At 43.8% G+C, this 27,784-nt stretch overlaps 2 protein-coding genes across 2 annotated transcripts; one reads left to right on the top strand and one right to left on the bottom strand.

The window, feature by feature from the left end:
- Nucleotides 1–3,532: 3,532 nt before the first annotated feature.
- Nucleotides 3,533–5,851, top strand: faslg (Fas ligand (TNF superfamily, member 6)). Its single transcript, XM_078259591.1, has 4 exons — nucleotides 3,533–3,907; nucleotides 4,503–4,545; nucleotides 4,658–4,717; nucleotides 4,809–5,851. The coding sequence occupies exons 1-4, from the start codon at nucleotides 3,623–3,625 to the stop codon at nucleotides 5,219–5,221; spliced, it is 801 nt and encodes a 266-aa protein (XP_078115717.1). The 5' UTR covers nucleotides 3,533–3,622; the 3' UTR covers nucleotides 5,222–5,851.
- Nucleotides 5,852–13,483: 7,632 nt separating this feature from the next.
- lonp1 (lon peptidase 1, mitochondrial) lies at nucleotides 13,484–27,489 on the bottom strand. Its single transcript, XM_078259590.1, has 21 exons — nucleotides 26,906–27,489; nucleotides 26,137–26,225; nucleotides 25,675–25,794; nucleotides 25,417–25,582; nucleotides 24,344–24,457; nucleotides 24,169–24,230; nucleotides 23,577–23,706; nucleotides 22,999–23,082; nucleotides 22,849–22,917; nucleotides 22,198–22,349; nucleotides 21,726–21,864; nucleotides 21,460–21,638; nucleotides 20,885–20,972; nucleotides 19,095–19,217; nucleotides 17,868–17,984; nucleotides 17,540–17,680; nucleotides 16,992–17,157; nucleotides 16,777–16,863; nucleotides 16,524–16,651; nucleotides 16,112–16,276; nucleotides 13,484–14,095 (listed from the first exon to the last, which is right to left on the bottom strand). Exons 1-21 carry the CDS (start codon nucleotides 27,425–27,427, stop codon nucleotides 13,940–13,942), a joined length of 2,997 nt encoding a protein of 998 aa, XP_078115716.1. The 5' UTR covers nucleotides 27,428–27,489; the 3' UTR covers nucleotides 13,484–13,939.
- Between the last annotated feature and the right edge of the window lie 295 nt (nucleotides 27,490–27,784).

Here is a 27,784-nt window from a genome sequence, read left to right as displayed (position 1 = left end):
CTGATGATTATTTATCAAAAAGCTCATTGTGTAAATATTTTGTCTTTAGCTAAATTGAACTGAACTGAATTGAAAATGACTAGGACTGCATCACGGCGATACCTCGACATGTAATTGGTATACAGAAAATCTGAATATTAAAGCCCCACTCACAACACCTGCTGCGTAAGGGAAAAGGTATGTTTTCATGACAAGGGTAATTGTCATTCATTTCAGCATGATACATTCTGTCATTTTCAAGCAGTACTGCATTTAGGTACATAATCAGTCATCACGACCACAAGCATCTCCATTATGCAACAGAAAGCAGGCTGTGAGAAACAGACGGTAATAGACTTGCTGATTCAGTGATTCATTTTATTGTCATTGCCTGGTTATACTAACTGGAGAAGCAGTTCAGAGCACGACCTGATTAGACCCCACAACCCCACCCTACCACTATAACCCACTCTGCAGATGCTGCTGCTGCGAGGACTGCATGACACTTCTGGGAAACAGACACATCAGCTCAGAGAGTGCAGACACCCTGTGAAGTTGATGGTTTAGTTTGACGTAGTTACCCTTTTAGTTAGAGCTCTGTATGCACACTGCAAGGTGGGTTTCCCTTTGTCTCTGCAGGGGCCTGGAGAAAGGAAATGAAAGTTTTGCAACAGTGGACAGGGCAGAGGCCTCCAAGCTTCCTGTGCGGGTACCAAAATACACACAAAACAAAGACTAAGTTAGACAATACAGTATATCAGACTGGCTTAGCTTTACAATTGATGTCAATTATAACAAAGCAGTTTAACAAAGTTTTATTGTTTAGGCCCCCTGCTCTGCACTACAAGGCTGCTAATTTCTTGCAATGAATTCCATTTATGAGGTCAAAAAGATGCCCTTTATCAAAAATCACCAAAACCCACTCATGGAAACGGTTGCAACCACAATGAAGATGCAGGGTGATTGTTCTGAATCCTAAGTAACAAACCCGAAAAGTGGCAGAAAGACCACAATGGCATTAACTTTTCACTGAGCGGAGAGGAATAAGGGCTATGTGCATGACTTTCCTGTAAGCTCATCTCTGAGGTAGTGGTTGGGGTTAATTCTCACCCCCAGTGAAGTATCGCTGTCTCTCACTACTAGCTTTTCACATGCAGGAAAGCCAATGTAGAGACATATGGCCTTTTCATGTGGCAGCAGTGTCTTCCCACCAAGAATACGCTGTTCTACTGAAACTGCTGTATCAATGTTTACTTACACACTGTGTCTCATAAAGACTGATAAAGTAATACAACTTTAATAATTAATGCATTTTTAAACGTGTGGAATACCAAAGATAAATATTCAGGACATGGTTTAGATGTGAAAGGGTGCAAAAAAGGAATCCCCACCTATGTTAAAAGTACTAGTACAGTGCCAGTTGAAAATGTGCCTGTTTGGAATGGGCTGATTGCTTGGCCTGTGGTATTGCTGGTTTTAGAATTCTCCAGAACCAACTTGTACCCCAAAATAACTTACAGAAGGACCCCGAACCTTAATAAACTTAATATGCAACTCCACTGTATACCCTACTACTCACTTACAGTGTTGGCTACTTGAGAGAGAGAATTTTAGTGTTGTCTTTTTCGTCAACAATATCGTATTATCGTTGGCAGACACCGTCACCCCATTTAAGAGTAAACTTAAAACTCTCGTCTTTGATAAAGCTTACAGTTAGGGAGTGAGGAGTTGCAGCGTTTGCCTAGACCGGCAGGGGAGGGTGTATAGCTTCAGACACGGCACCCTTTCTCTTCTCTGTTTTTATTTCTAGTCGTAGTTCCATTATCTTTATTGTGACTATTATTGCCACTGTTCATCACACCCCCAACCGACACCGTCAGACACCACCTACCAAGAGCCTGGGTCTGTCTGAGGTTTCTCCCTAAAATGGAGTTTTTCCTCGCAACTGTCGCACTAAATGCTTGCTCTTGGGGTAATTACTGGAATTGTTGGGTTTTTGTAAATTATTAGAGTGTGGTCTAGACCTACTCTATCAAGAAAGTGTCTTGAGATAACTCTTGTTATGATTTGATGCTATACATAGAATTGAATTGATATAGTGTCTGGTTTTTGTTTGATATTTAGTGTTGGCAAATGGCTTTTTATGGAGTTTTCTGTTAGCGAAATAATAGACACGGAAAAGCCAGTGTTACGTAGCGCCCTTTTCCCCCCCCACCCTTATTCAACAACAATTGCGATGTTCCTGTCAGCTATCCGCTCGTGCTCCAGGAACATGAAGAAAAGTTTGCTTGTTATATCCAGCAAACATGTTATGTTGAACACGTTATGTGAACCGCAGTCCCAATTAAATTTTATGTATAGTATCAAATCATAACAACAGTTATCTCAAGACACTTTACAGATAGAGTAGGTCTAGACCAAACTCTTTAATTTACAAAGACCCAGCAATTCCAGTAATTACCCCAAGAGCAAGCATTTAGTGCGACAGTTGCGAGGAAAACTCCCTTTTAGAGAGAAACCTCAGACAGACCCAGGCTCTTGGTAGGTGGTGTCTGATGGTGTCGGTTGGGGGTGTGATGAACAGTGGCAATAATAGTCACAATAAAGATAATGGAACTATGACTAGAAATGGTAGTTATAGTTCATGGTGTAGCAGGGCACTGCAGGGCGTTACAGGGCGTAACAGGACGTAGCAGGAGAAATATGATCTCTTTTCTTAGTTCTTGTCAGAACACGCGCTGCAGCATTTTGGATCAGCTGGAGAGTCTGAAGGGACTTATTTGTGCAACCTGATAGTAAGGAATTACAGTAGTCCAGCCTGGAAGTAACGAATGCACAGACTAGTTTTTCAGCATCGTTTGAGACAGGATGTGCCTAATTTTGGCAATGTTACAAAGGTGAAAAAAAGCTTTGGGTACCCAGGAAACCAAGTGTGAAGTTGATTGGATGAATGGTTCATGAGATATTTCAAAGACAGACACAGAGACATACATACATATATACACACACACACACACACACACACACACACACACACACACACACACACACACACACACACACAGAGGTGCCCCGCTTTATTAGATAGATGTTACCCTAGGCCAAAAGACCTGTTGCTATTCATATAAAATGCTGGGCAGGTAACTCGTCTTGGTTGTTCAGTCTTTCCTTTCGTGGAATTTGTGAGAAACATATCATCTTTCTGATGATGACTTGTGGGTGGTTAGTGAGGTGTGGGTCAGCTGAAACCTCTATCTTCCTTTCGTTTCAGACTGAGCTACACTACTTTTCTACACGCGAAGTACAAAGACAAGATTGAACTAGTGAGCAAATAAATAACCCAAACTGTGTGATAAAGCTCAATGAAGTCAGTAATTATGCAACAAGTACTAAATAAATAAATAGTAAGCATCAATACAGACCAGAGGAGAGGGATAAATGGATGGTTTGATAGTTTCTTGGCTTGTGTAAGTTAATGAGAAGTCATGTGCACTTCTTCTTTGTGGGAGGGGTTTGTGGGTGGTGAATGCCTTGATCTTGATTTTTCTTTTTTTTAAGACCGAGGTGCTCAGACAAAGGTATACACCTCTTTTGTGCAGAGGCAATAGATGCACACAGTTTGTCTCCCCACAGGACGTGCACCATGACCCATGACCAGAGCTATCCGTTCCCACAGGTGTTCCTCGTAGATGGAGGTGGAGGTGGAGGTCCGCAGCACTCCGTCCATCCACCCAGTCTTGTACCCTGCTGGTCCTTCCCGCCGGCCCAGGAGAGGACTCGGAGCCGTGAGAAGAGTCGGGGCTGCATGGGAGTCAGCCCCGGTCTGGCCCTGGTCGTGCTGTTTCTTTTCCTGCTTGTGTTTGCAGCCCTGGGGTTCGAAGCCTACCAGATTAACCACATGCAGCAAGAACTGAAAGAGTTGAGAACGGTAAGGGGCCGCAAGACGTGATGGATGTGGAAGTGAACATGGAGAGTGAAAAAAAAAAAAGAGTGAGCTTTTACTGTATTAATATTGGTAATGATGACTGCAGCAGTATGTGGAAATATAGTTTTGAGGTTGTAGAATGTGACCGCAAAGTAAGTAATTGGGCAGTTGTCAAGAAATAATGTCAATATTATTAGTATTTGAATGTGTATAATATTGCTTCTTGTACTGTTTTAATGGGGGCAAAGCTGCAAATATAAAAGGTGTGACTTCTCTCGCCTTTGCATAGAGAGGGGGTGATGGAGAGGTGTAAGGTGGGAGAGTGGAACACATCTGGAAAGTTAACTGCAACGTTTAATAATGAATTCACTTTACTGCCATCATGTGAAGAGTTAATGTATCTCAGCTCTGCTTTTGACATTTAAAAAGTGCAAACCATGGATGTAATCATTCCATCTGTGGTCCAGTCAAACAGGATTTCCTCTCTCTCTCTGACTTTAGCTCTGAGAAGGCTTCTAGAAGAAAGCACGGAGGCGCAAGTGTCTTTGTGTGATGTGGTATTGACATTTCTCTGTTTCTCTTTTGTCTCGCTAATAAGGTTCAACCCGTGACTGAGTTTAAAACACCTCAGAAGCAAATTGGTAAATATAAACAACTCTCACCACACGTGAATGATTCCCAACAAAGTGAAAATGTTCCCAATAAAGGAGAAAAAGAGGGGGTGATGTGACTCTTATCTGATGGTTCTTTCAGGTCATAAACCCGAGTTCAATGGAAAAGACAAAGACAACAGACCTGCAGCACATGTGATAGGTAACATAATAATAAAAATGTAACCGGTACTCTGATTCTCTATCCTAAATAGGACTGAACGAGTTATAACAGCCTTTCTCCTCTGTTGCAGGGCGGATTGAAAAAGAACACTTCCCTAAGACTTTGCGATGGGAGTCGCAGGCAGGCCGGGCGTTCATATCCGGAGCAGTGGCTTACAGGTTTGAAGATGGTGCCCTGCAAGTCAATGAGACTGGACTCTACCACGTTTACTCACGAGTGGAGTTGATCTTTAAGGACTGTTCGTCCTCATTCGTTCACTCTGTGTTTGTGAGGAGAGCAGGGCGCCCCTCGCCCTTGACCCTGATGGAGGCCCACAGAGGGGGTTTCTGCTCTCAGCAGCAGGGCCACTCCTGGACCACAGACAGTTACCTCGGCTCCGCCTTGCAGCTGCAGAAATCCGACAGAGTTTTTGTGAATGTATCACACCCTATTTACCTTAGTCATGCTTATTATGCCAATTTCTTTGGTCTCTACAAGATCTGAAGGCTTTAGTGTAATGATTTTACTCCACTGAAAGAATGGAAACCTGAATGTCTCTGAATCTTACTCATCACTTTGATTCCTATGTTGAATGTGATCGCTATAGCCTACAATAACTGCACTGAATAGCATAATATGAAATGGTTTGCAATGTTAAAACCCAGGGGAAATATCGCACATTGTTTTAATTGCCAGCTTTAAAGTTGGCAGTGAGATTAATTGAAGCAATTTCCACACATGTACATAAACAAGTTTTTATAAATGTTGAATCAGTTAACACTAACACGCTGATTTAGTGGTAGCATTTTTTTAAATATTTATTTTGAAGATCATTTTATTTCACAGGACAGATGAAAGGGGGGAGGGAATGACATGCAGCAAAGGGCCGTAGGTCGGAGTCGAACCAGGGCCCACTGAGTAAACCGAGGAGTAAGCTTCTTATATATGTGCGCCTGCTCTACCAACTGCGCTAACCCGGCCACTTAAATATTTATTTTAGTGTGGATCTGACATGGATGGTGTCTAAATGTGTGATTATAATGGTTGTTTGGAAGTAAATAAACATATCATTTAAGTTGATTTTCATTTGGTGAAATAGAGAAATGCTTTAATAAATGAAAACGAAAAAAAGAAGTGATTGTCTGCCATGTTATGAACACCCACATGAGTTTTGTTTATGACCACTGGAAAGTATTTAGATAAGACACCAACTCGAATGTGGTCTTGCTCCTTATAATGAACTAGATTTCCATATATTCCACTGAGGTAGAGCAGAAGTCTGAGACAAGCAGGTTTGTATTTTTTGAAAGATTCAATTCAATTTTATTTATAGTATCAAATCATAACAAGAGTTATCTAAGTCTGGACCACACTCTATAATTTACAAAGACCCAACAATTCCAGTAATTCCCAGTAAATTCCAGTAAAGATGCAGTTTAACAGTCCAAAAGTAGCAGAAATGGGGGAAGAAATACTTCTCCTGGTTAGTGAAAAGTTTATCATTTAACTTACAGACTGTAAGAGTAAGAGTGCTCTGCATCGTTGCAATGGTACGTTTTCTTTTTGGGTTTTTTTGCAGTTTAACACCCTCATTGCAAGGTTTTTCTTCAGTACACCACAAACATTCATGTCAGTGCAGTGTGACAAGATATGCGTGCTGGGCACAGATGAGAGGACTGAACAGTGGCGGGTTTGAGGCGTGTTTCCTTCCTGTGTGAGCATGACGAGGGTCTCACTTCTGTGCAGGTCGATTTTTGTGAGTTTGTGCTTCCTTTTATTCATGTGACTAACTTTAAACGTGTTAGTTACTGTCTCCAGACCTGGTGTGCCTTGAAACAAGAGACAAACAATCCTCTTTAAAGTGAACAAACTTCTATGTTTCCATCATTTTGGGCTAAACCCCAAATTACTCACAGAATCTCAGTGGTTACTGATCAGCAGAAGCAGAAATTGACTTTTTGTGTACTGGTTCCCATTAGCATGTTAATGCAACAAGTTGATTGATGAGGGATATTGTGCATCCATTGTTTCTTGTTTATGTGGACCTCCAGTCAGTGGTGGAATGTTCCAACACTAAGTACATTGACTCAAGTACTGTACTTAAATACAATTTTTAGGTACTTGTACTTTTGGGTATTTCTATTTTATGCTATTACTTTATATTTCTACTCCACTACATCTCAGAGTCAACTATTGTACTCTTTACTTCACTCTGCTTTATTTGACAGCTCTGGTTACTTTGCAGATTTAGATTATTAAAACAAAATAACAGAATCAACTAATACAGTGGTTCCCAAAGTGGGGTCGGGGGACTCCCAGGGGTCCCCAGCAAAAAGGGGAATCATTTAATTTCACTATAATTCCATCTATAAGTAATACAATGGCAGAATGTATGACTATTTTGGTCATGGGTTTCATACCCTTTTTGTAATAAAACATCAAAAGGCAAAAAAAATAAGGTGGGAGACACTGGGACACAATCTGATCAAATGGGGGTCCGTGGTCTAATTTGTGTCAGTTTAGGGGTCCTTGATGTGAAAAAGTTTGGGAACCACTGAACTAATAAATGAGCTGCTGAGCAATATATAAAATAATTAAAATAAGCCCCATCTTTACCAGCTTCAGCATTAAAGTGATTAACACATTAATGCATCACTAATTATAATTCAGTGATATCATGTATATGATTCTGAAATAGGCCATTCTGCATAACTTTTACTTTCAGTACTCTAAGTATATTTTGATGCTCACGCTTTTGTACTTATACTTGAGTGTGATTTTGAATGCAGAAGTTTGAACAGAGTATTTTTTTTACAAAGTAGTTTACAAAGTTTACAAGTAGTATATTGCTACTTTCTATTTGAATACTTCTTCCACCAGCAAATGAGCAAATAAGAAGAAGCAAAACTTTACAAATCAAATCAATGGTTAATATATCATGTAACGTGTCTTCCGCTCTGTTTCCTGTTTCCTTTCTTGGAAATTAATCACGTAAAGCATCTGAACATGAAATTTAAGTTTGCTCACCACAGTCATGCATGAGCTAATGCGACAATAAAAAAAAAAATTGAAAGTTGGCTCACGGTCTAACACCGACATGCCTGCCCATGTGTACATTCAAAGGGTTATTGGTTACTGTAATTGTTCCTCATGTCCATACTGGCCCTGAAGCGTCCCTTCCTAATACAAATCCAATGTAAGAGATCAAGGTCTATTAAACAAAGCTAATATGACGAAATAAAGAGGGAATTTGTTAATTCGTAAAAAAAACCCAGTCGAACCAGTCGAACGACGAACGCCGTGCTTGAGCTATGTTACTGGTTACTGGTTGCACGGCGTTCGTCGTTCGACTGGTCGTGACTGTTTTCCCAAGATGGCGCCTGCCTGTATACCAAACGGTACTGTCTTTCTAAACTATCTTTTTAATAAACTGTCTGTACACTTACAAAGTTCTCCATGCTTCGGTTTACATGTAGGGACCCTCATTATGCTACTGTGGAAGTGTGATGCTATTTTGAGCCTTGTCAGTGGTATAGAAATCGAGATTTCTTTTTACTTTACCCATGCCACGATGACTAGCTTTATAAGCTAATTAGCGGTTTGCGCTAAAACTGGTCACTTTCGATTAGCATGAAAACAAATCCCAGAGAACGGTCGACTCGGTACACACGCGTTATTAACCCCTAGGTTCATTTTTGCACCGGAATTGTCCTTTAACGTTTAACGTAACTTGCTAAGATATCCACTTCCTTTGTCTCAGACTGCAGCCTAAGTGCGGTTGGACTGGAATGGACTTTTGCACATAATGAGGACTGCAGATTTTGTCCTCTACTTCTTACATTGGAATTTCATCAGACAGATAATAGATCATTTATTTAGTGTTCTCTGTTAGAAGAAATTAGTTTTCTCAGCCTGTACAAATTAGAACAATTAAAGGAATCAATCACAAAAAACATAGCCACAAGGAACATAATAAAGTCACAGGATCATGAGTCCATTGAGTAGTCCGCAGGGCCCGGGACAACTGACTGAGAGTTCCCTTCTCCTGTCCTGGAGACTTGGGGGGGGCTCCAGTGTTGGTGATGACGCTGGTGCACACCCTGACGGCTTAGAGTCCGTTACTGAGGAAACTGTGTACCTAGTGTAAGGGATTATGTAAGGAATTATGTCTAAAATAAGGCCCTAAGGCCTGTCAAATCTGGGGAGGGGGGGGACGTTGACATGGTGGAGTTTGCTGATCATCTGGTAGCGTTGGATAGTGTGTAAGAAAGAGCTAAAGCTAAAGGAGACATGTCACAGCATCCCCAGTCCCTTTGCAAAGTGGTGGGGGTATTAGGGCATGTGTGTATTGTTATAAGGCACACTTGAAAATCTTTAACTTATCCTCCTAAGTTAAAAGTGGAAGTATTTCTCTAAAAAACAAAAATCAAAAAGTTCTTGCGATAATCAGGACTGTGTGGGTTATGGTGTCATCAGATTTGATTGACAGTGACCAAGCAACCCACCAACTGTCATCACATTCTGACTCAAGAAGTACGTGACATAACCTTTTTCCAATGGAGCTCAGCCCACTTGACACCAGCGAGAAGCGCTCAGAGAAAAAAACACAGACTTCTCTGATAGTAAATTAGAAAAACTGATCCAACTGTGTTGGAAAATAGTGTTTTTGTGTAGTCACTGGTAGTAAGAAGGTGATTGAGAAAATAAATGGTAAGGACCTTATGCTACATCATACAGTCATATTTTAGACAATGGAATACTTCCAACTTTTTGGTTTGGGAAAGATGCTTATTCTGTTTCAACATGACAATGCCCTGTACACAAAGCCCGGTCCATAAAGAATTGTGGGTTACACTTTACTTGAAGGTATCTACATAAGAGTGACATGACACTGTCATGAACGTGTCATAAACATTATAAACGTTTATGACATAATGCTTCTGTCAGTAAGTGTCATTTGTTGTTGCTTTTTTGGAAGTTTTTGTCACTTTTGTCGATGCTTTTGGCACTTTTTTTCAACGTTTTTGCAACTTTTGCCAACGTTTCTGGCGCGTTTTCCAACTTTTTTCCCCTTGCTTTTTTCGTTTGCAGTTACTTTTTGGGGGCTTTATGTCGACCAAGCTGTAAGTGAGAAGAGTATATGAGACATGAAATAATACAGTCAAAGATGTTTGACTTTTTCGATTAAATAAAAACATGTCAATAAACTAAAAATGCCTGGCCCTTGACGAGATTCTTATTTTCCAGTGGGGCCCGTAGTGAAACGGAGTTTGACACTGCTGCCATAGAGTGTCGTGCTAACATATTAATGTTATTTGTTTGGCCTTCTCTTGCTTAGATTTTGTAAAAAAGTATCTAGAAATAGACACAGTAAAATCCATTGACCTAGTTACTGTAACTACTAACTGTAAAAAATAAGTCAGAGGTTATTTGCGAGCTGTCTGCCAGCCAGTTTATGTTATGTTAGCAAGCTAACTTTAGCACAGCTGCCCACAAAGTACTGCTTGCTGGCGAAGTGCTAATTTCAAAACGTTACTGACATATAGACACTTTACAAACGGATAACCCCGTCATTGTAACCAAAATATGTCTGAGTTTATTTGCAAAGCTTATGTCAGTGAACTAGCATGTTGCTACTCCCCACAGTAGGCTGCTTGAAACTGACTTCCAACACACAGGACCAGTTGACCAATCACAGTCCTTGTGGTCTGCGTAGCCTCGACGCAAAGTTACAAATTTTTGGAGGTGCACGTCGAGCAACGGCGGATGGCTCGGAGGGGGGTTCGCGGCGACGCAGAGGGGTCTGCGGGGATACGCCGTCGATTCGACGCAGAAGCATAAATCTGCCTTAACACGGGCCAAGAAAGAACCCATTACATTTTGGATCCAAATCATGGGACTAATACAAAAAATGATTTTCTACTTTTGTTAACATTGTGAGATTGGGTATTGGTGCTGAATTCATTTTCTTTCACGTGGTGTCGGAAAGAAAATGACTTCCTGACAGGGAAAATTCACACTGCATTAACATTGTGAGATTACGGCATGCCTTGGCGGAGGTCAGCTCTCTCCGAGTGCCCTTGTGGTTCCTCTAAAATGTAGTGGAGTATAAGTAAAAAGTAGCATTAAAAACACTCAAGTAAAGTATATATTTAATAAGTACAGTATTTGAGAAATGTAGCCTACTTAGTTACTTTCCACCGCTGTATGAGAGTCCCCCAGTCTGACAAGCTGCAGATGATACTGGCCCATGTTCTGCCTCTGTGATAGGGAAAAGCTAAGTAGACAGAGAGGAAACTGAAACAAAATGCTGAGTATCATTCTCATCTTGTCTTTAGCTCCATCTATCAAATATTCAATGAATTGCATTTAATGTGACTGCAACAAGACAAAGGAAGACAATAAGTGGGGAAAAAACACCTTTTATCTAAACTATAAATTATTCCTGGGTACTGTAGTGATGTTCTGTCAACAATAACAAAACGCATATATATTAACATCACCCTACTTGTTTTCCATCATCATGGATATTGTGCAACTCATACTCCCTGCTACATCCTGCTACATCCTGCTACGTCCTGCTATGCCCTGCTATGTCCTGCTATGCCCTGCATTGCCCTGCTACACCCTGGTATGCCCTGCAGTGCCCTGCTACGCCCTGGTATGCCCTGCAGTGTCCTGCTATGCCCTGCATTGCCCTGCTACGCCCTGGTATACCCTGCAGTGCCCTGCTATGCCCTGCAGTGTCCTGCTATGCCCTGCATTGCCCTGCTACGCCCTGGTATACCCTGCAGTGCCCTGCTACACCCTGTAACGCCTGGCAGTGCCCTGCTACGCCATGAACTACTACAACTACTATTTCTAGTCATAGTTCCATTATGTGACTATTATTGCCACTGGTCATCACACCCCCAACCGGCACTCTGTCAAGGACACTGTTTTTTTCACATTTGAACCTTTTGTCCCCTTTGAAAATCAAATCCAGCTGTGTCAAATGTGTAGATCCAAACATCCAATGCAAAACAACACCTTTTGAATTTAACTACGTACATCCTCCTAATAAATGTTCACATGGAATTAGTTTTTCTAAGTTCATTATAAATCTCTACTTAAGTGACAACTTGACTGAGTGCTGCATGGCAAGAGGGAAAGTTTTTTTCGACATACTATATTTGATATACTATGACTTTTTCAACCTACTGTAGCCCACTATGACTTTTTCCAACATACTATACTATGACTGTTTTCAACTAACTTTATATTGTGGCACGGTGGCTCAGGGGTTTTCAATGCACAAGCAAGTAGCCAGTGCAGACCCTGACCCTGGTTCAATTCCCCCGTCTGCTCTGGGACTTTTGTGTGGAGTTTGTATGTTTTTCTTGACTTTCTTCGACATACTCTACTATGATTTTATGACTTTTTTCGTGATACTATACTATGACTTTTTTTTTTATCACTTTTTACAGTACATACTATACTGTTTTTTTTACATGCAGTTCTGACTGTTTTCAACAACCTTTATATTGTGGTACGGTGACGCAGGGGCTTGCAAAGCACCAGCAAGTAGCCAGTGCAGACTCTGACCCTTGGTTCAATCCCCAGTCTGGTTTTTTTTTTTTTTTATATATATTATACTGACTTTTTATCACTTTTTTTTTTAAACATACTATGACTTTTTTTTTTATTACATGAAATTAAGACTTTTTTCGACATACTATGCTATTACTTTATCACTTTTTACAACATACTATACTATGACTTTTTATGACATACTTTACTATGACTTTTTTTAATCACTTTCTTCGACATACTATACTATGATTTTTTAATCATTTTTTTTCGACATACTATACTATGACTTTTTAATGGCTTTTTTCAACATACTATGCTATGACTGTTTTCAACTAACTTTATATTGTGGCACAGGGTCTCAGGGGTTTGCACTGCACCAGCAAGTAGCCAGTGCAGACTCTGACCCTTGGTTCAATTCCCCCGTCTGGGCTGGGACTTTTGTGTGGAGTTTGTATGTTTATCCAGACTTTTTACATACTATTTTCAACATGATGTACTATGATTTTATTACTTTTTTCGTCATACTATACTATGACTTTATCACTTTTTACAAAATACTATATTTTTTTGACATACTATACTAGAACTTACAAACTATACTATGACCTTTTTCGACATACTATACTATGACATTTTCATCACTTTTCAACATACTATATACTATGACTTTTTTCAACTAACTTTATATTGTGGTGGTTCAGGGGTTTACACTGCACCAGAAAGTAGCCAGTGCAAACTCTGGCCCTGTAGTTCATTCCCCAGTAATCCTGTACGCAGCGTGCGTACATTTGATTTTCTGTGAGACACTGAAACACATCTACTACTACTACTACTACTACTACTACTAATAATAATAATAATAATAATAATAATAATAATAATAAGGCACTGTTTGAGTGGTTTAATCAACCGGTTCATGCGAGAACTTCACTCTTGTCTCCGACTCACAGTGAAACATTAACAGTTATAAAAGCTAATGCACAATACAAGTTGAAAAAGTTTAAGTTGTCAGCTGCTAGGGGCGGGGCTTTAGGGCTTTTTTTTTTTTTCAGTCAAGCGTATTGTGTATTTGGAAATTAATAACTAGCTAGCGTTTACAATGGTTACTGCAGTCCAAATTCAAAACACAGCCCCCCGAGACTCCAGGTTCACGGGGGTTGCCAGGTTGAGAACCCTTGATTAGTAAAGGTAGAGTTGTGTTTATTATTTAATTTATTTCGACATCATCATCACATCTGGCCAATAACAATATATAATAATATAAGAAAACTGTGAAAGAGTCCGTCCACAGCCCTTTATAAAAGAGAGCTTCCGCCTCTACCTCTGCTCATCCATGATGTCTTATCCTGTGACGAGCGGCCAGTGCTCATCATCACCTGACTTCATTACGTATGACATCATTGGCACAGTCGGCTGCGTGGTTTCAGTTGTCTTCTGTCACACGTCGGTCCTCCTACAGCGGCTGAAACTGCGTTCTATGTCCAGCTGTTCCTCGGGAGGATTTTGGAACAGATAGTGTAGGCGCCAATCTCCACAGCAGGACCAAAGTGCATGTTACAACAGAATGTGGTAACTAAACAGGTTCTGAAGTAGTGTAAAAACAAGTCTTGGTCCACCTTGCCTTGGTTTTAGCGCTGTAGTTAAAGCTTGTTAAGACTGGTCCTGTGGGAAGACGATGGGGTACATTTGTCTGTAGTGATCCACAAAGTGGACCTCCAGGCCCTCGGTGATGTAGTCCGGCAGGTCGGAGAAGTCCTTCCTGTTCTCATTGGGCAGGATGATGCACGTCACACCAGCACGACGGGCCTAATGGACACAAGAAAATCCATTAATTAGACATTTATTTAACAAGGACTTCTACAAAAACAACTATTCATAGGGACCACCTGAGGTCACGGTACCTTGGCGCCTCCATGTTTGTGTCCGGTCACAGCATAGCAACCCATAAGACTGATAAGCGATACACACGAGAAGATTCGCAAAACACACTAGTACAATCTGCCTGGCATCCCGGGACGTCACGCGGGATGAGTGACGAACGCCTCTCAAAATCTGACGAAAATCTTTTAAACTGACCTTTGTCGATCTGAAATGAAGACAGATTCAGCAACCGCATGGCCTATTTCTCGCTTAAAATGTTTTCAGAAACACGTTTCAGTGAACTATTTTCGTAAAATACGAGACCGTATTTTGAATAAGCCGCCATTATTGGTCAGCTGGAGAAGCCAGACCCACGTGACGCGTTCGTCATTTCCGGTTTTCATTTTTTGCATTACGTCTCGCGCAAGTCGGCGTCGCTTCGGTGTGTTCCGAGGCACTTTTTGGACCTCGGGGAGCCGACTGATCAGTCCGACTGCCTTTTCTGCCTGTCAGGGCCTTAAGTTAACGTTAGCTTTGTAGAGATCGCAGTATTTCCCAAACTCAATAAATACAACACTTCTAAACACAAAACTGCTTTGCTAGCTCAATCTAGTTGTTACTCAGATAACTGCTTAAAAAAAATATTTTTTTTAAATGGATAGATTTAGCTAATATGTCCGCAAACTTCAAGCAACAGAGACGATTTCCTGTCCCTGTTTAACGTTAGTCAGCCAGGCAGATTGAGCTAACATTAGCTTTGTAGAGATCGTGGGATTTGCCAAACTCAATAAATCCTGCACATATAAACCACAAACTGCTTAGCTAGCTCAATATTGCTATAACTTAGATATCTGCTGCAAATGTTTCTATCGACAGATTTACTTCCCGTATGTCTGTGAAATTGACACGCAAATGTTAGCAGCTATTTTTTAGCATAGCGCCGAGTCACCGGCACAGCGGATCTGATCCAAACATTTCCAATAACTTAACTCCAGAGCAACGTAACGTTTTACTTCAACAAATGACTACACTAATAGTTTCAATATGTTTCTTTGCTTGACATTATGAAAACCTATCCTCAGCCTAAACTATCAAACCAACGCCAGCTACTATATCAAGGTAATCATGTATAAAAAGATCTTTGGGCAAACAAAATATGAAGATTTAACAGGCAACCTAAAATGACTGTTGAGCATACACACTTATACTTGTAGTTACTCCATGGCCTTTCCTCTAAAGACAAACTTCACATGTTTTAGCTTAATTAAGAGATGGCACATTTTGAAAGTGTTATCAGCTCCAAAGCCACCTTCTGAACCCAGATTCTTTACCTGTAGCTTTTCTGATTTAGGGTTAGGCCTGCGTGCAATTTCAGAGCTGCCATGTGTCAAAAGTCTGAGACCTCACCCAGTCCGTGGGGACTTGGCTTGGAAACCCGAGGGTCATCGGTTCAAGTACCCCTATGGACCAAAGTACGGAGTGTGGCCTGGTAGGTAGCTGGAGAGGTGCAAGTTCACCTCCAGCGCCCTTAAGCAAGGCACTGAATCCCCAACTGCTTGAGGCGCCATTAACACTTTAAACCATGTCAGGAATCTTGGTGTAGTTCTGGACTAGACATAAAGCAACAATAGGTAACTTTTCCCGCTTCGGCCCCCCCTACAGGTTGGAAGCGGAATTGTCCATTACATTACATTATGCAAGTTTGCCAGATCGGGTAGCGGATGTGTAGTTTGAATGAACTGGACAATGTAATGTAATGGACAATTCCCCTTCCAACCTGTAGGGGGGCCGAAGCTGGAAAAGTTACATAGTGTTGCTTTAAATTTCTTAAATTTACTAAATCATCCTACCACCTCCAGGTCCTGCATCACCCTCTACACTCGCTCTACATCATCCCTGACGTGTGTGTGTGTGTGTGTGTGTGTGTGTGTGTGTGTGTGTGTGTGTGTGTCTTGTACTTACAGCAATGGTTTTCTCTTTGATTCCTCCTACTGGCAGTATTTTGCCTGTCAGTGACACTTCTCCAGTCATGGCTACGTTCTGGCGCACCGGTCGGTTGGTTGCCAGGGACAACAGTGCTGTGACAATGGTGCAGCCAGCGCTTGGTCCGTCCTTGGGAGTCGCCCCCTAGAAACAAGCAACGTTATAGACGCACAAAGCAAGCGGGACATTTTCAGATCTACGCAGAGTGGCTCTGAGCTGTTCCGTTTGGAAAAATGCTACACAAATGAAAACGTACTTTCTCTTGCATAACGTTTAGTAGCTAGTGAAGAATAAGTAAAAAGGATTTATAAAAAAAGAAAAAAAAAAAGAAAAGATGACGCAATGGTAATTAGTATCACATTAAGATACAGCACTGTATCACCATGGTTACCTCAGGGACATGCAGGTGCAGGTGGGAGTTGACCAGTAGGTGATTATCTGGTTCCTGGGTCATCAGGAAGGCTTTGGCAAAGGTTGACGCGATCTTTGCACTTTCCTTCATCACATCGCCGAGCTGACCTGCAGAGGAGCACCAACACCTTTACCTCACACTGTGTTCACTATCTGGAGAAGATATCAGACCGACTACACCAACACCTTTACCTCGCACTGTGTTCACTATCTGGAGAAGATATCAGACTGACCTGTCACCTCCAGTGAGCCCTCTCCTTTAGTCTCTGCTCCTCCAGTAGGACGGCGCAGTGAAGTCTCGATAAACAGCGTGGACCCTCCTACACAGAGGACACAATGCAGACAGGCCTTCAGCATGTTGCATCTTTTATCCATACTAGTTCATGTGTGTGTGTGTGTGTGTGTGTGTGTGTGTGTGTGTGTGTGTGTGTGTGTGTGTGTGTCTTACCCATAGAAGTCCATGCCAGCCCCATAACCACTCCTGGAGGGGTGACATCATACATTCGATCCACTGTGAAAATAGGTTTACCCACGTAGAGCTGCAGGTTGTCAGGCGTAATAGTCACTGTGGTTTGTTCACCGCTGACGATACAGAACGCCACCTTGCGAAAAACCTGAACGACAGACGGAAAAGGGATTACGCCCAAAAACAAACTGAAGGAGGATGTGCCGCTTTCTGCTGCAGCGTGCCATCCAAATGAGAAATGACACGGTTTTCAATTTCAGAGTTATTGGTTTCCAAATGAATAACGTGACTTTAAAAAGGAGCTGTACTGGAATACTGAAAACATTTCAGTCTGTGCTGGGACTGTCTCCACACGGCTCTCATCATCAGAGTCTGGGCCAGGAACGGCTGCACGCGCCTCTGACTAACAAACAGCCCGAGAGATGCTAGTTCACCTCAGCGTGTGTCTGTCTGTGTGTGTGTGTGTGTGTGTGTGTGTGTGTGTGTGTGTGTGTGTGTGTGTGTGTGTGTGTGTGTGTGTAGTATTTTACCTTCTCCACTTGTTTCTGCAGGTTCCTGACTCCAGACTCCCTGCAGTACTGCCTGATGAGCAGACTGAGGGCGTCAGAGGAGATAGAGGCCTTCTCCTCCGTCAGACCACAGCGGGAGCGCAGCTGAGGGACCAGGTAATTCTGACACGCAGACCATGGAGAGCAAGGCATATTCAGTTTGAAAAACAACTAGCATTGCAAATATGCAACAATATTCATAAAAACAACACTTCTACAGCACAATTTCAAAAACAACGCAAAATGAACAACACATTGTAAGGTATTTCAGGATATGATGTAAGAAGTGCATAGGTAGACGTGGCGTTACCTGAGCTATAGCCAGTTTCTCCTGGGCCACATATCCAGACACATTAATCATCTCCATCCTGTCCCGGAGAGGCTCTGGGATCGTATCAATCACATTGGCCGTACAGATAAACAAAACCTTTATTGGAGCAGACGGAGATGGGCGGGGCTTAAATACACTGCAGTTTACATGTCAATGTTCACTTTGTTTAGAAGAGAACGCCACAGGAAGCGGTAGAGGCCTGTGGAAATGTTCATAAAGAGCACACCCACTCTCCTACCTTTGACGCGTTATTATGGAACCCACGCAACTTCTAGGCAAGACCCGCCCCTTCAATAGCATTCACTCACTACTATTGGCCAGGCGTCCATGCTTACGCTAGGTTACGTAACCCGATTTGTACAGGTCCTATCCCCTGACCAGTCGGCTATCCTAACCTTAACCACTTGAGGCAAATGCCTAAACCCAACCAATCGGCCTGCTTCGTAGGGCGGGACTTGCCTAGAAGTTATATGCGATCTAGTGAGCAGATATTTGCGTTTTTACATGTATCGGCCGATACGTGGCGGCTGCGTTCGCTGATAGTTTTTTCCCGGCATTATTTACAGACAGGCGTCCACAGACAGCTCTGTGTTGCTGGAGATGCTGCAGTTCACGTGCAGACCATGCACTGCCCCTCCCCCACTAGCAGAGTGCAGGCTTCCAGCACCATGGCAGTCTTAAATCACAAATCAAGCACTTTATATTTCAGTGGCTACTTTTCAGGTTTATCATTTTCTTAAATTATTTAAAATGTGTTGACAAAGGACATTTTGTGATGACCTGATTATATCATAATGTCTTATAATATGTCAGCAAGACAATGCATCACCAAGGCTGTGTTGTAGATGTTGATGAAAGCCTTTTACCCATGCACAGTTAACCATATGCAGTGCACCCATCCATATGATGCACATTGCACATATCATCATTTGGGTGATATGACTGTAAGATGATTGCAGAAGTGACACTGATCTGTGCTTATTATTTTTAAAGAAATGGCAGAGCACATTCCGAAAACAAATCCAGTGTGGCAGGGTTTACATTTTGATGATGTAAATTGAGGGAGCAAAAGCAGTATCGGCTCAAGAAAATCGGCAGCCAGCATCGGTCATCGGCTAAGGCTGATGAAAAAAAACAAAAAAAAACGGTATCGGCACTAAAAAAATCCATATCGGTCGATCCCTAGTGGGATCGATAATAACGCACCTTTGACAGATCCACCGGAACATCCAGGTAGTGGTCCAGGAAGTTGGCGTTCTGTTCAGGGTCCAGAAGCTCCAGCAGAGCAGACGATGGATCGCCCTGGTAACCGCGACCCATCTTATCTACCTGGTAATGGCAGGTTACAGAAAGACACATTAGAATCACATTTAAATATATACACACCTATACACACAAACTCATGTCGAAAAGTTTGCAATCTGCTGCCACAGGGCTTGATTGTGTCCAGACAGAGATCCCTCTGAGCAACAGTCGAGGAAGAAGAGAAACAATCAGCAGTCTCTGGTAAACAAACTGGAAGCTAGTTTCAGTGTAAGGTCAGCATCTAACGGGCTGGAATTAACATTTAGCTTCTTCACAACAGAAACAGGATAGTCTAGGGTTAGCACTGTTGAACATACTGTGGACTGACAAATCCCAGTTTAAACCCCTTCATCTGACCACTGAGGAGACTGCACAGGGCAACAACCGAACTAACCCTAACCCGACATAATGATCCAGGCTCACCGACGCTGTTCTGGACTGGAAAACTAATTTAACATCCAGCAAGTTTACACGGGATTCTCCCAGCATGCAACACTGTGGGGACATCCAATGAATGATGGTTTGAAATCATTTCATTCGGAAAACATTTCCTCAGCTGTACTTTTTGTTTATTGCTTGGCAAATGTTAGCATGCTAACAGGCTAAACCACATGTGTCAAACTCGAGGCCCGCGGGCCAAATCCGGCCCCTCGCAAATTCTGATCCAGCCCGCATATCAATCTAGGTTCACACATACATTTTGGCCCACCTAGTTGTGCGCCAAACCAAAAACATGGGAAACGGTTTTTCGACTTGCGATTACGTGACACTCAGAGCAGAATTTGGCAACTTTGCCGACTATGAGACTCAGAAATTCCCCCAGAAGCAGAGAGTTTGCATATTCCGGCTGTGAAAGAGCTTGTTGTGAGTCAGCTGTGTGGTAGCCTACTTAGAAAATGTAATCACGGTTTTGCTTGATTTGCTAAATTCTGGGATGGCTTTGGAACTTTTTTGCTCACTTTTTCCAGGGCTTTATGTGGACCAAACCGTAAGTGAGAAGGCTATATGAGACATGCAATAATTGAGTCAAAGATATTTTACTTTTTCGATGAAATAAAAGCATGTCAATAAACTATACATGTCTGGCCCTTGATGTGATTCTCCTTTTCCAGTGTGGCCCTTGATGTGATTCTCCTTTTCCAGTGTGGCCCTTGGTGACATTGAGTTTGACACCCCTGGGCTAAACTAACACGGTAAACATTGTACCTCCTAAACATCAACATGCTAGCTTGTTAACATGCTAACGTGAGCATGTTAGCACCATACTAGTCTATATCAACGTTTACTGCCAGAAATTCCACCGGATGCCCGTCACCTTCCTCTTTCTTTGTGTTGGCGTTCTAAACTCTGGTGGATTTCTGAGGACTATGGTTAACTGCTCCTCAGATCTCTGCAGGGTAAATCCAGACAGCTAGCTAGACTAGCTGTCCAATCTGAGTTTTCTCTCACACGACTAAAACAACTTTTGAACGTAAACATGTTCCACCAAAACAAGTTCCTTCCCAATGCTATTTTGCAGCGGTGGACGGAGCCACGGCGCCGCCCAAGACGATTGTGATTGGTTTAAAGAAATGCCAATAAACCAGAGCACGTTTTTTCTCCCATCCAGGTATGTGGTGTGGACTAGCCAGACCTTCCTCTGCAGCGCTGCGGAGGAAGATCTGGCAATACGAGACTAGCACCGTACTGACCTCGTCTATCAGCACCAGAGGGTTCTCCGTCTTGGTTTTCTTCAGGCACTGGATAATCTTCCCCGGCATCGCTCCAACATATGTTCTCCTGAAGAGAGAGAGCCACACACACACACACACACACACACACACACACACACACACACACACACACACACAGGTTGATTGATTGTGTGATGCACATTTATCCCACATTTTATGGGTTTCTGAGCCTATACATGCAAAGTCTGGTGTTCATTAGTCTATATATTGAAACATAGAATAAGGTTATTACAAACAAGTTAACAATAATTAAATGTATTCTTTATTATAGGGATGGCCAAGTCTCTCTAAATTAGAAAAACAAAAGTATAAACCTTACTTGTTCGGTTCACATTGGTTATAATGGATCAGTTATCAGCCCTGAAATTCAATACGAGTGCCTGTGCAGCTGTAACCCAGCACACCGGGGTGCAGTTGATTCTAGTACTATCCAGATTCCCTCCATGGCCCAGAGACAGAGCCCTGGATGTGCTACTGACGCTGGGAACTATCATAAGGCCCCTCTGTGATAATGGCAGTATACACTTCCACACCTGTGTCCTTTAATCTCCGCTACGTCGGTCATGCCTCCCACGCTAAACCTGAAGTACTCTCTGTTGAGGGCTCTGGCGATGGAGCGGGCGATGGAGGTCTTCCCTACACCCGGAGGACCGTAGAAACACAGGATCTTCCCCTGGGTGGAGCCACGTAGCTGGCTCACTGCGATGAACTCCTGCAGAGACAGAGGAAGTCAAGGATACAGTAATTATGTGTGTGTGTGTGTGTGTGTGTGTGTGTGTGTGTGTGTGTGTGTGCTAACCAATATGCGCTTCTTAACGTCATCCATCCCATAATGGTCCTCTTCCAGAACCTCTTTGGCTCTGTCCAGCAGCAGGTTCTCTTCACTGTTAACGCCCCAGGGCATGCTGGTTAGCCAGTCCAGGTAGTTACGGGTCACACTGAAACACACACACACACACACACACACACACACACACACACACACACACACACGTTGCAGTGTAAAACAAATGATTTCAGTATCCTCAGTGTACAATGGGTCTGATATATCAACAGAACTAGCTAAATGGTGTTGAATATAGCACTATAAAGAAAAAGCTCATGGTTCATTATGACATCAGGAATCATTTCCCACAGATGCTGAATATTAAAATGTATATACTGTACGTGTACATATTATAAATGTTATGCCACTATGTTTAGTATTTGTCAAGGGATCATAACTCAAAGGCCTTCTCAGGCTAGTGGGACAGGAAATACACAAGACCAACTTGAACTCTGACGAATGGTTGTCCAGCAGTCCCAGTTTGTTCAGTTCTTCGTTGATGACGTCCATGATGTGCTGCGGGACAGTCCTCTCTTTCAGACGCTCTCTAAACTTCTCCTCGATAGCGTCTTTGTCCTCTTTTTCCAGACCCAGCTCCTGAAACAACAACAACACACACACACACACACACACACACACACAGTCAGTGATGGACACAGAAGCACAGCTTCTGTAAATATACTATCTCACACTGTATGCTGTATAATACTGATATTCTGTGATATGCTGCAGCTGCTGGATACATCGTGCTAATCCAGTACGACAGCCATGCTGTGGGGGTCACACTGGTGTGACAGACACACACACACAACAACAGACACAATGCAGACACAACGCACACTGACAGACACAGTGACCGACAGGCAGTGTGTCAGTCTATCTATGTGTGTCTGTGTGTCTGTCTGTGTGTCTGTCTGGGGTGTGTGTGTGTGTGTGTCTGTCTGTCAGTGTGTGTGTCTGTCTTTCTGTGTGCATGTGTTTGTCTGTCAGTGTCTGTGTGTGTCTGCCTGTGTGTATGTCTGCCTGTGTGTGTGTGTGTGTCTGTCTGTCTGTCTACGTCTGTCAGTGTGTGTGTGTGTGTGTGTGTGTGTCGTACCTTCTTGATGATCTTGAGCTGCTCCTGCAGCAGGTACTTCCTGTGGGTCTGCTTGATCTTCTCTTCCACCTGTGAGCAGAGCAGGGACAGGGATCAGTGACTGAGCGTGATGAGTGGCAAAAGCTGCTACGTGTGGAGATGACCTCTGACCTCTCGGCCCAGTCGCTGCTGCAGCTTGCTGAGCTCGTACTCCTTCTTCAGCAGAGACAGAGCCTTGTAGAGACGCTTCGGGATCTGCGGAGAGACAGCGGCGCGTTTCAAAGGCCTGAACACTTTCAACTCATCACTGCCACCACCTTCATATGACTATATATATATATATATATATGGCGTCTGTGTGCCCATCTTCATCACGGGACCAGACGTCCATTTGCCAAATCACACACTTAGTCCTCATCTTTGTACCTGACATACTGTTTGAAAATACCAGCAATAACTCCAACCTTCATGTTGCCAAACCTGCTTTGTGTCATAATTTTTACTTTCCGGTACAGCTGATGGGGTAAATAACACCCACTATGACTGGGGGTCACACCAACCGTAGCTCCTGTGGGCCATCTGCCTCAGCGGGTGCCAATTATCCCATTCTGGCTTTGCACATCAGAATGAGGCGAAGGAGACGGCATACAACATGTGCGTCATCTGAATAGCTGGTTTCAGTTCAAAGAAGAGCCTTGAAGGATGAGGACTAACCCCCCCCCCCCCCCCCCCCCATACAGGCTGCTCACATTGGTCTCCTCCAGGACGTCCTGTAGTTCCTGCGACTCTGCTCCCGTCAGAGCTGCTCCCATGTCGCTGAGGTAGATGGGATTATCAACTACTCTCTGACCAGCCTGCATCATCTGGAGGACCGACTCTCTGACAGACACACAGACAAATGACACACAAATGAACATTTTGACTGTAGATTTAGGATTATTCCCTTGAGGATATTTAAGGCAAAAGATTCTGAATGTCTAGCGAGGACTGCATTCAGATGCCTCCCCTCCATGCAGCGTGATATAAAGACTTGATTCTTCACACCAGTGAATATATTTATATAAAAAGCGATACTGCTTCCTGAACTCGAGTCATGTAGTTCTCAATTACTTGAAGACAAAAAAAGAGCTCAAATCCTTGAAATTAAAGCGAGATTAAGGATGTCAACACTACAGAACACAATGTAAAATATTACAGGGAACCTGTTTGTAACACTGAGCGAGCAGTCATCTGACTGTTAATGCAGAGCTAAAAGGCTCTGTGTGCGCTGCATGCTGTATCGTAAAGAGCAGGAGGAGTGCGGGATGATGGGACGAGGGGGGAGGACGGACTGGGACTGACCTGTAGAGGGGGTTCAGAGCGATGATGTCTCTGATGGTCTTCACTATCTCCGCTGTCAGCGCCTGCTCTCAACACACACATACACACACATACACACATTAGAGCTTTCTGTGTTGTGAATGAAATGCAGTGTTCTACTGCCCCCTACTGTTCCTTCAGCACTGGGTGTTTGTACCTTGACCTCCTCTGTGACGGTGAACTGTTCATGCTGGATGTTGTCCACTTCCACCATCAGGATGTTGGAGGAGGACAGAGGCTGCAGCTCTGGACTCAGATCTGCTTCTGACACCTGACCAACAGCAACAACACACGTCACATCACCATGTCTATAAACTGCTCATCAATAACAGTTCAACTTTTGGATGAATACATTATTCTTCTCTTATATCTGTAATTCACATGAGAAGCACAGTGGTGCCAAAGTGAAGGAGGTCAGAGCAAACATCTTTAGAACTTCTCTTGTTTGTTCTTCATCGTGTGTCTTTACTGTGAGCTCAAATACTCGGGGCACATCTGATAACTGGATTCAGCCAGATCTGGATTAACCGGCCCGGCCCCACCTACCACCCCCGTTGCATTTTGTATGTAGCTGTAAATACACACAGCGGTGCAGCTTCGTTTTTTGACTCTGAGCCGAGTCCCTTTACACACAACTTCACTTAGAAATATCCTCCATGTCCTCCCTCTATAGGACAGGGCCACAGCATCAGCTAACCATGCAGGGCCTGGCCACAGTTCATGTACTTCAGTGGTGAAACTCTTCAGCTATCTTTCAGCTTACCTAAAGCAGCTGACATCAGTGGACCTGGTTCTTTTCCTGGGAATCTGAGGCTCTGGTGGGTTAGGGTTCCTGTTCTGCCTAAGAGCTGTGTTGCATTCCCAGTGTTTGGATAGATATAGTTAAGCAGTATCAGTGTGTGCTGACTCACTACTAGCCCAGAAAAGGAGAATAACGACCACACAGCCTAGAAGAAGGTGTGAGTGTTACTTGGCCGTATGAACGGGATGCGTGTGCGTGTGTGTTTGTCTGAGAGCGATGTAGACCTTTTCAATGGAATACCATTGCTCGGCATCAGCCTGGCCCCTTGTTAACTTCCAGTCAGTTGATGTCATTCACATACACTGCAACAGGAAATCAACTTGGGGCCATTTAGAGTGCTCATGTTTACATGTGTATGTGTATGTGTGTGCGTGTGCTGCGCGTCTGCATGTGTGTGTGTGTAATGGTCTACATGACATGTAACACACCTTGTCCTCCAGCTCCTCCGTCACCGACCCCGGCTGGTCCTTGCGGCTGCGTTTGGCTTTGCGTCTCTGTGGCGGTTTGTGTTGGGACTCGGACTCCGACTCGGACCACGCGGGGGACGTCGCTGCCTCCTCAGGCTCCACCTCCAGCTGTCTGGTGATCCGGATCCTGACAGAGCAGAGAACACAGAGCAGAGGTAACAACAGGCTGCGGGGCGGCATGGACAGCAGCGTCTTCTCCTTTCTCTCGGCGTCTCTAACCTGCGGTGTCCCATGACGATCATCCTCAGCTTGTCCCCCAGGTCCTGCATCTCATGGATCTGGACAAAGGTCCCTGTAGAGTAGACGGCATCCAGAGACTCCACCACGTCGGACTCATTACTGCAGGAGACAGGGACGGCAGGCAGCAGGTCACTTCCAGATGACTGCGCTCGTATAAAGCTCATCAGCAGATACACGCGAAGGCTGACAGAGTTTAAACTCATCCGTCCACATTCTCCCACGTCAAGGGAAAAATAAGACCTCTAATAAAGCCCCACCAATCTCAGTGACAATTACGTTCATTTCCTGAAGCTGCTTCAAAATAAAAGTCTCCCATTGGCACACCGGTGGAAGGCTTTTAATGTGAAGCAGCAGCAGCAACAACAACCAACGTTGGAGTTTGTGTTCCATACAGTGAAGGAGAGCATGCAGTGTCAGACCTCATGCATGGAAACCACTCACTTATCATCTCTCTTCAGGAAGACTCCAGCGTACGGCTGAGCCAGACGAACCTTCCTCCTCAACAGCTCCATCAGCGCTTTGTTCTTCACCTGACAGGAACAAGGACAGACACATTGAGCTCTGCTCTTTGTCCTGAAATATCACATTCACCCTGCTAGAAAATGTCCCGGAATCAATCCTTCCCTGCAAGGGGCTCTCCAAAAGGAAGGAGAAATAGAAATCGAGTTTTGTACACTTCACCAATCAGCTATCAGTGCAGCAGAGGATGTGGAGACAGATGTTACACATCTGTAGAGGCTTCTAGAACAGTCCAGATTAAAGACAATGGGTACGTTACCTAATACACAGTTATATTTTATCTGTTGTCAGTTTCCATATTTAAGGAAACTCGTGTGTGGAATTTAAAAACATTCTGACTTCGAAACGTGAGCGTGAGCTAAGTTAACCCTGGTGACATCACTGTGACATCATCAGGGCTATTGACCAGCTCGTCCAGAGACACAGAGGACAACATGTGTTAGACTGGACAACATGTGTTAGAGCAGCTCTAGCGCTAACGCAACTAACCAGCGCCACAGTGTATCTAAAAAGGGACAGTAGTGTCTCTCAGAGTGTCTCTAAAAGGACAGTAGTGTCTCTCAGAGTGTCTCCAAAGGGACAGTAGTGTCTCTCAGAGTGTCTAAAGGGACAGTAGTGTATCTTAGTGTCTAAAGAGACAACACAGTGTTGCTGTGTGATTGCATCATCCCGTGTCCTTCATCCTCCTCACCTCTATGATCTTGATGAAGCGGGGGAACACCGGGTTCCTGCTCACAGCGATCAGCGGCACATTGGGGAACACCTCCGGAACCATCATGGGGGTGAGAGCCGTCATCTGGGGTCCACTGTACGGAGCTCCCCCATCTCCCCCAGACTCCTCTCCCCCAGAGCCCGCACTGTCCCCGCCGTCCTCCCCGGAGAAGCCCGCACCGCTGGCCCGGTTCCCGAACATCCTTTCCTGAACCATGTAGGGTCGAGAGGTCGGTGTAAGGAGCTCGGTTTGGCCCCGGAGAGCGGCGGCTCCGACCCGCATCCAGCGGTGAGGTCTGGCGGGCAGCCAGCAGCCAGCTGTCATCGCGGTGCTGGTGTAGAAGCGTGGCGTCTGGAGGCGGCTCAGCGCCGCTGTGTCGGGCAGGAGGGGCCGGCTGCTGCCGGTCCTCAGCACCATGGAGGAACACTTTACTTTCACTAGCAGAGTCGAGTTTCTGTGCAGCTGCCGAGCAGCGCACAGCATCTTCAAGCAGGTCGCCATGTTGATCTGGAGCTTTCTACGGCGTGACCGACCTTCTTCCGTCAACGTCTGATGACGTAGTAAGGAACCCACGCAACTTCTAGGCAAGACCCGCCCTTCAATAGTATTCACACACTACTATTGGCCAGGCATCGTAACCCCTAACCCCAACCAATCGAGCTGCTTCGTAGGGCGGGACTTGCCTAGAAGTTCCGTGGTATCCATTACAACACATGCCCCAGAGGTTGGGGCAGATATGATTTAACCTTAAGCTATCTTTGGTTAGGGTTGGAGAATCTTTCCAACATTATGAACCTTCTGTTAGAAATGTCGTCATATATTCTGCAGACTGATTTTATTTTAATGTGATATTTTAAC

Source organism: Sander vitreus, chromosome 9 (assembly GCF_031162955.1).
Source record: "Sander vitreus isolate 19-12246 chromosome 9, sanVit1, whole genome shotgun sequence".
Classification (NCBI taxonomy): domain Eukaryota; kingdom Metazoa; phylum Chordata; class Actinopteri; order Perciformes; family Percidae; genus Sander; species Sander vitreus.
The sequence above is the reverse complement of the archived record's forward strand: the minus strand, read 5'-3'. Positions and strand labels throughout refer to the sequence as shown.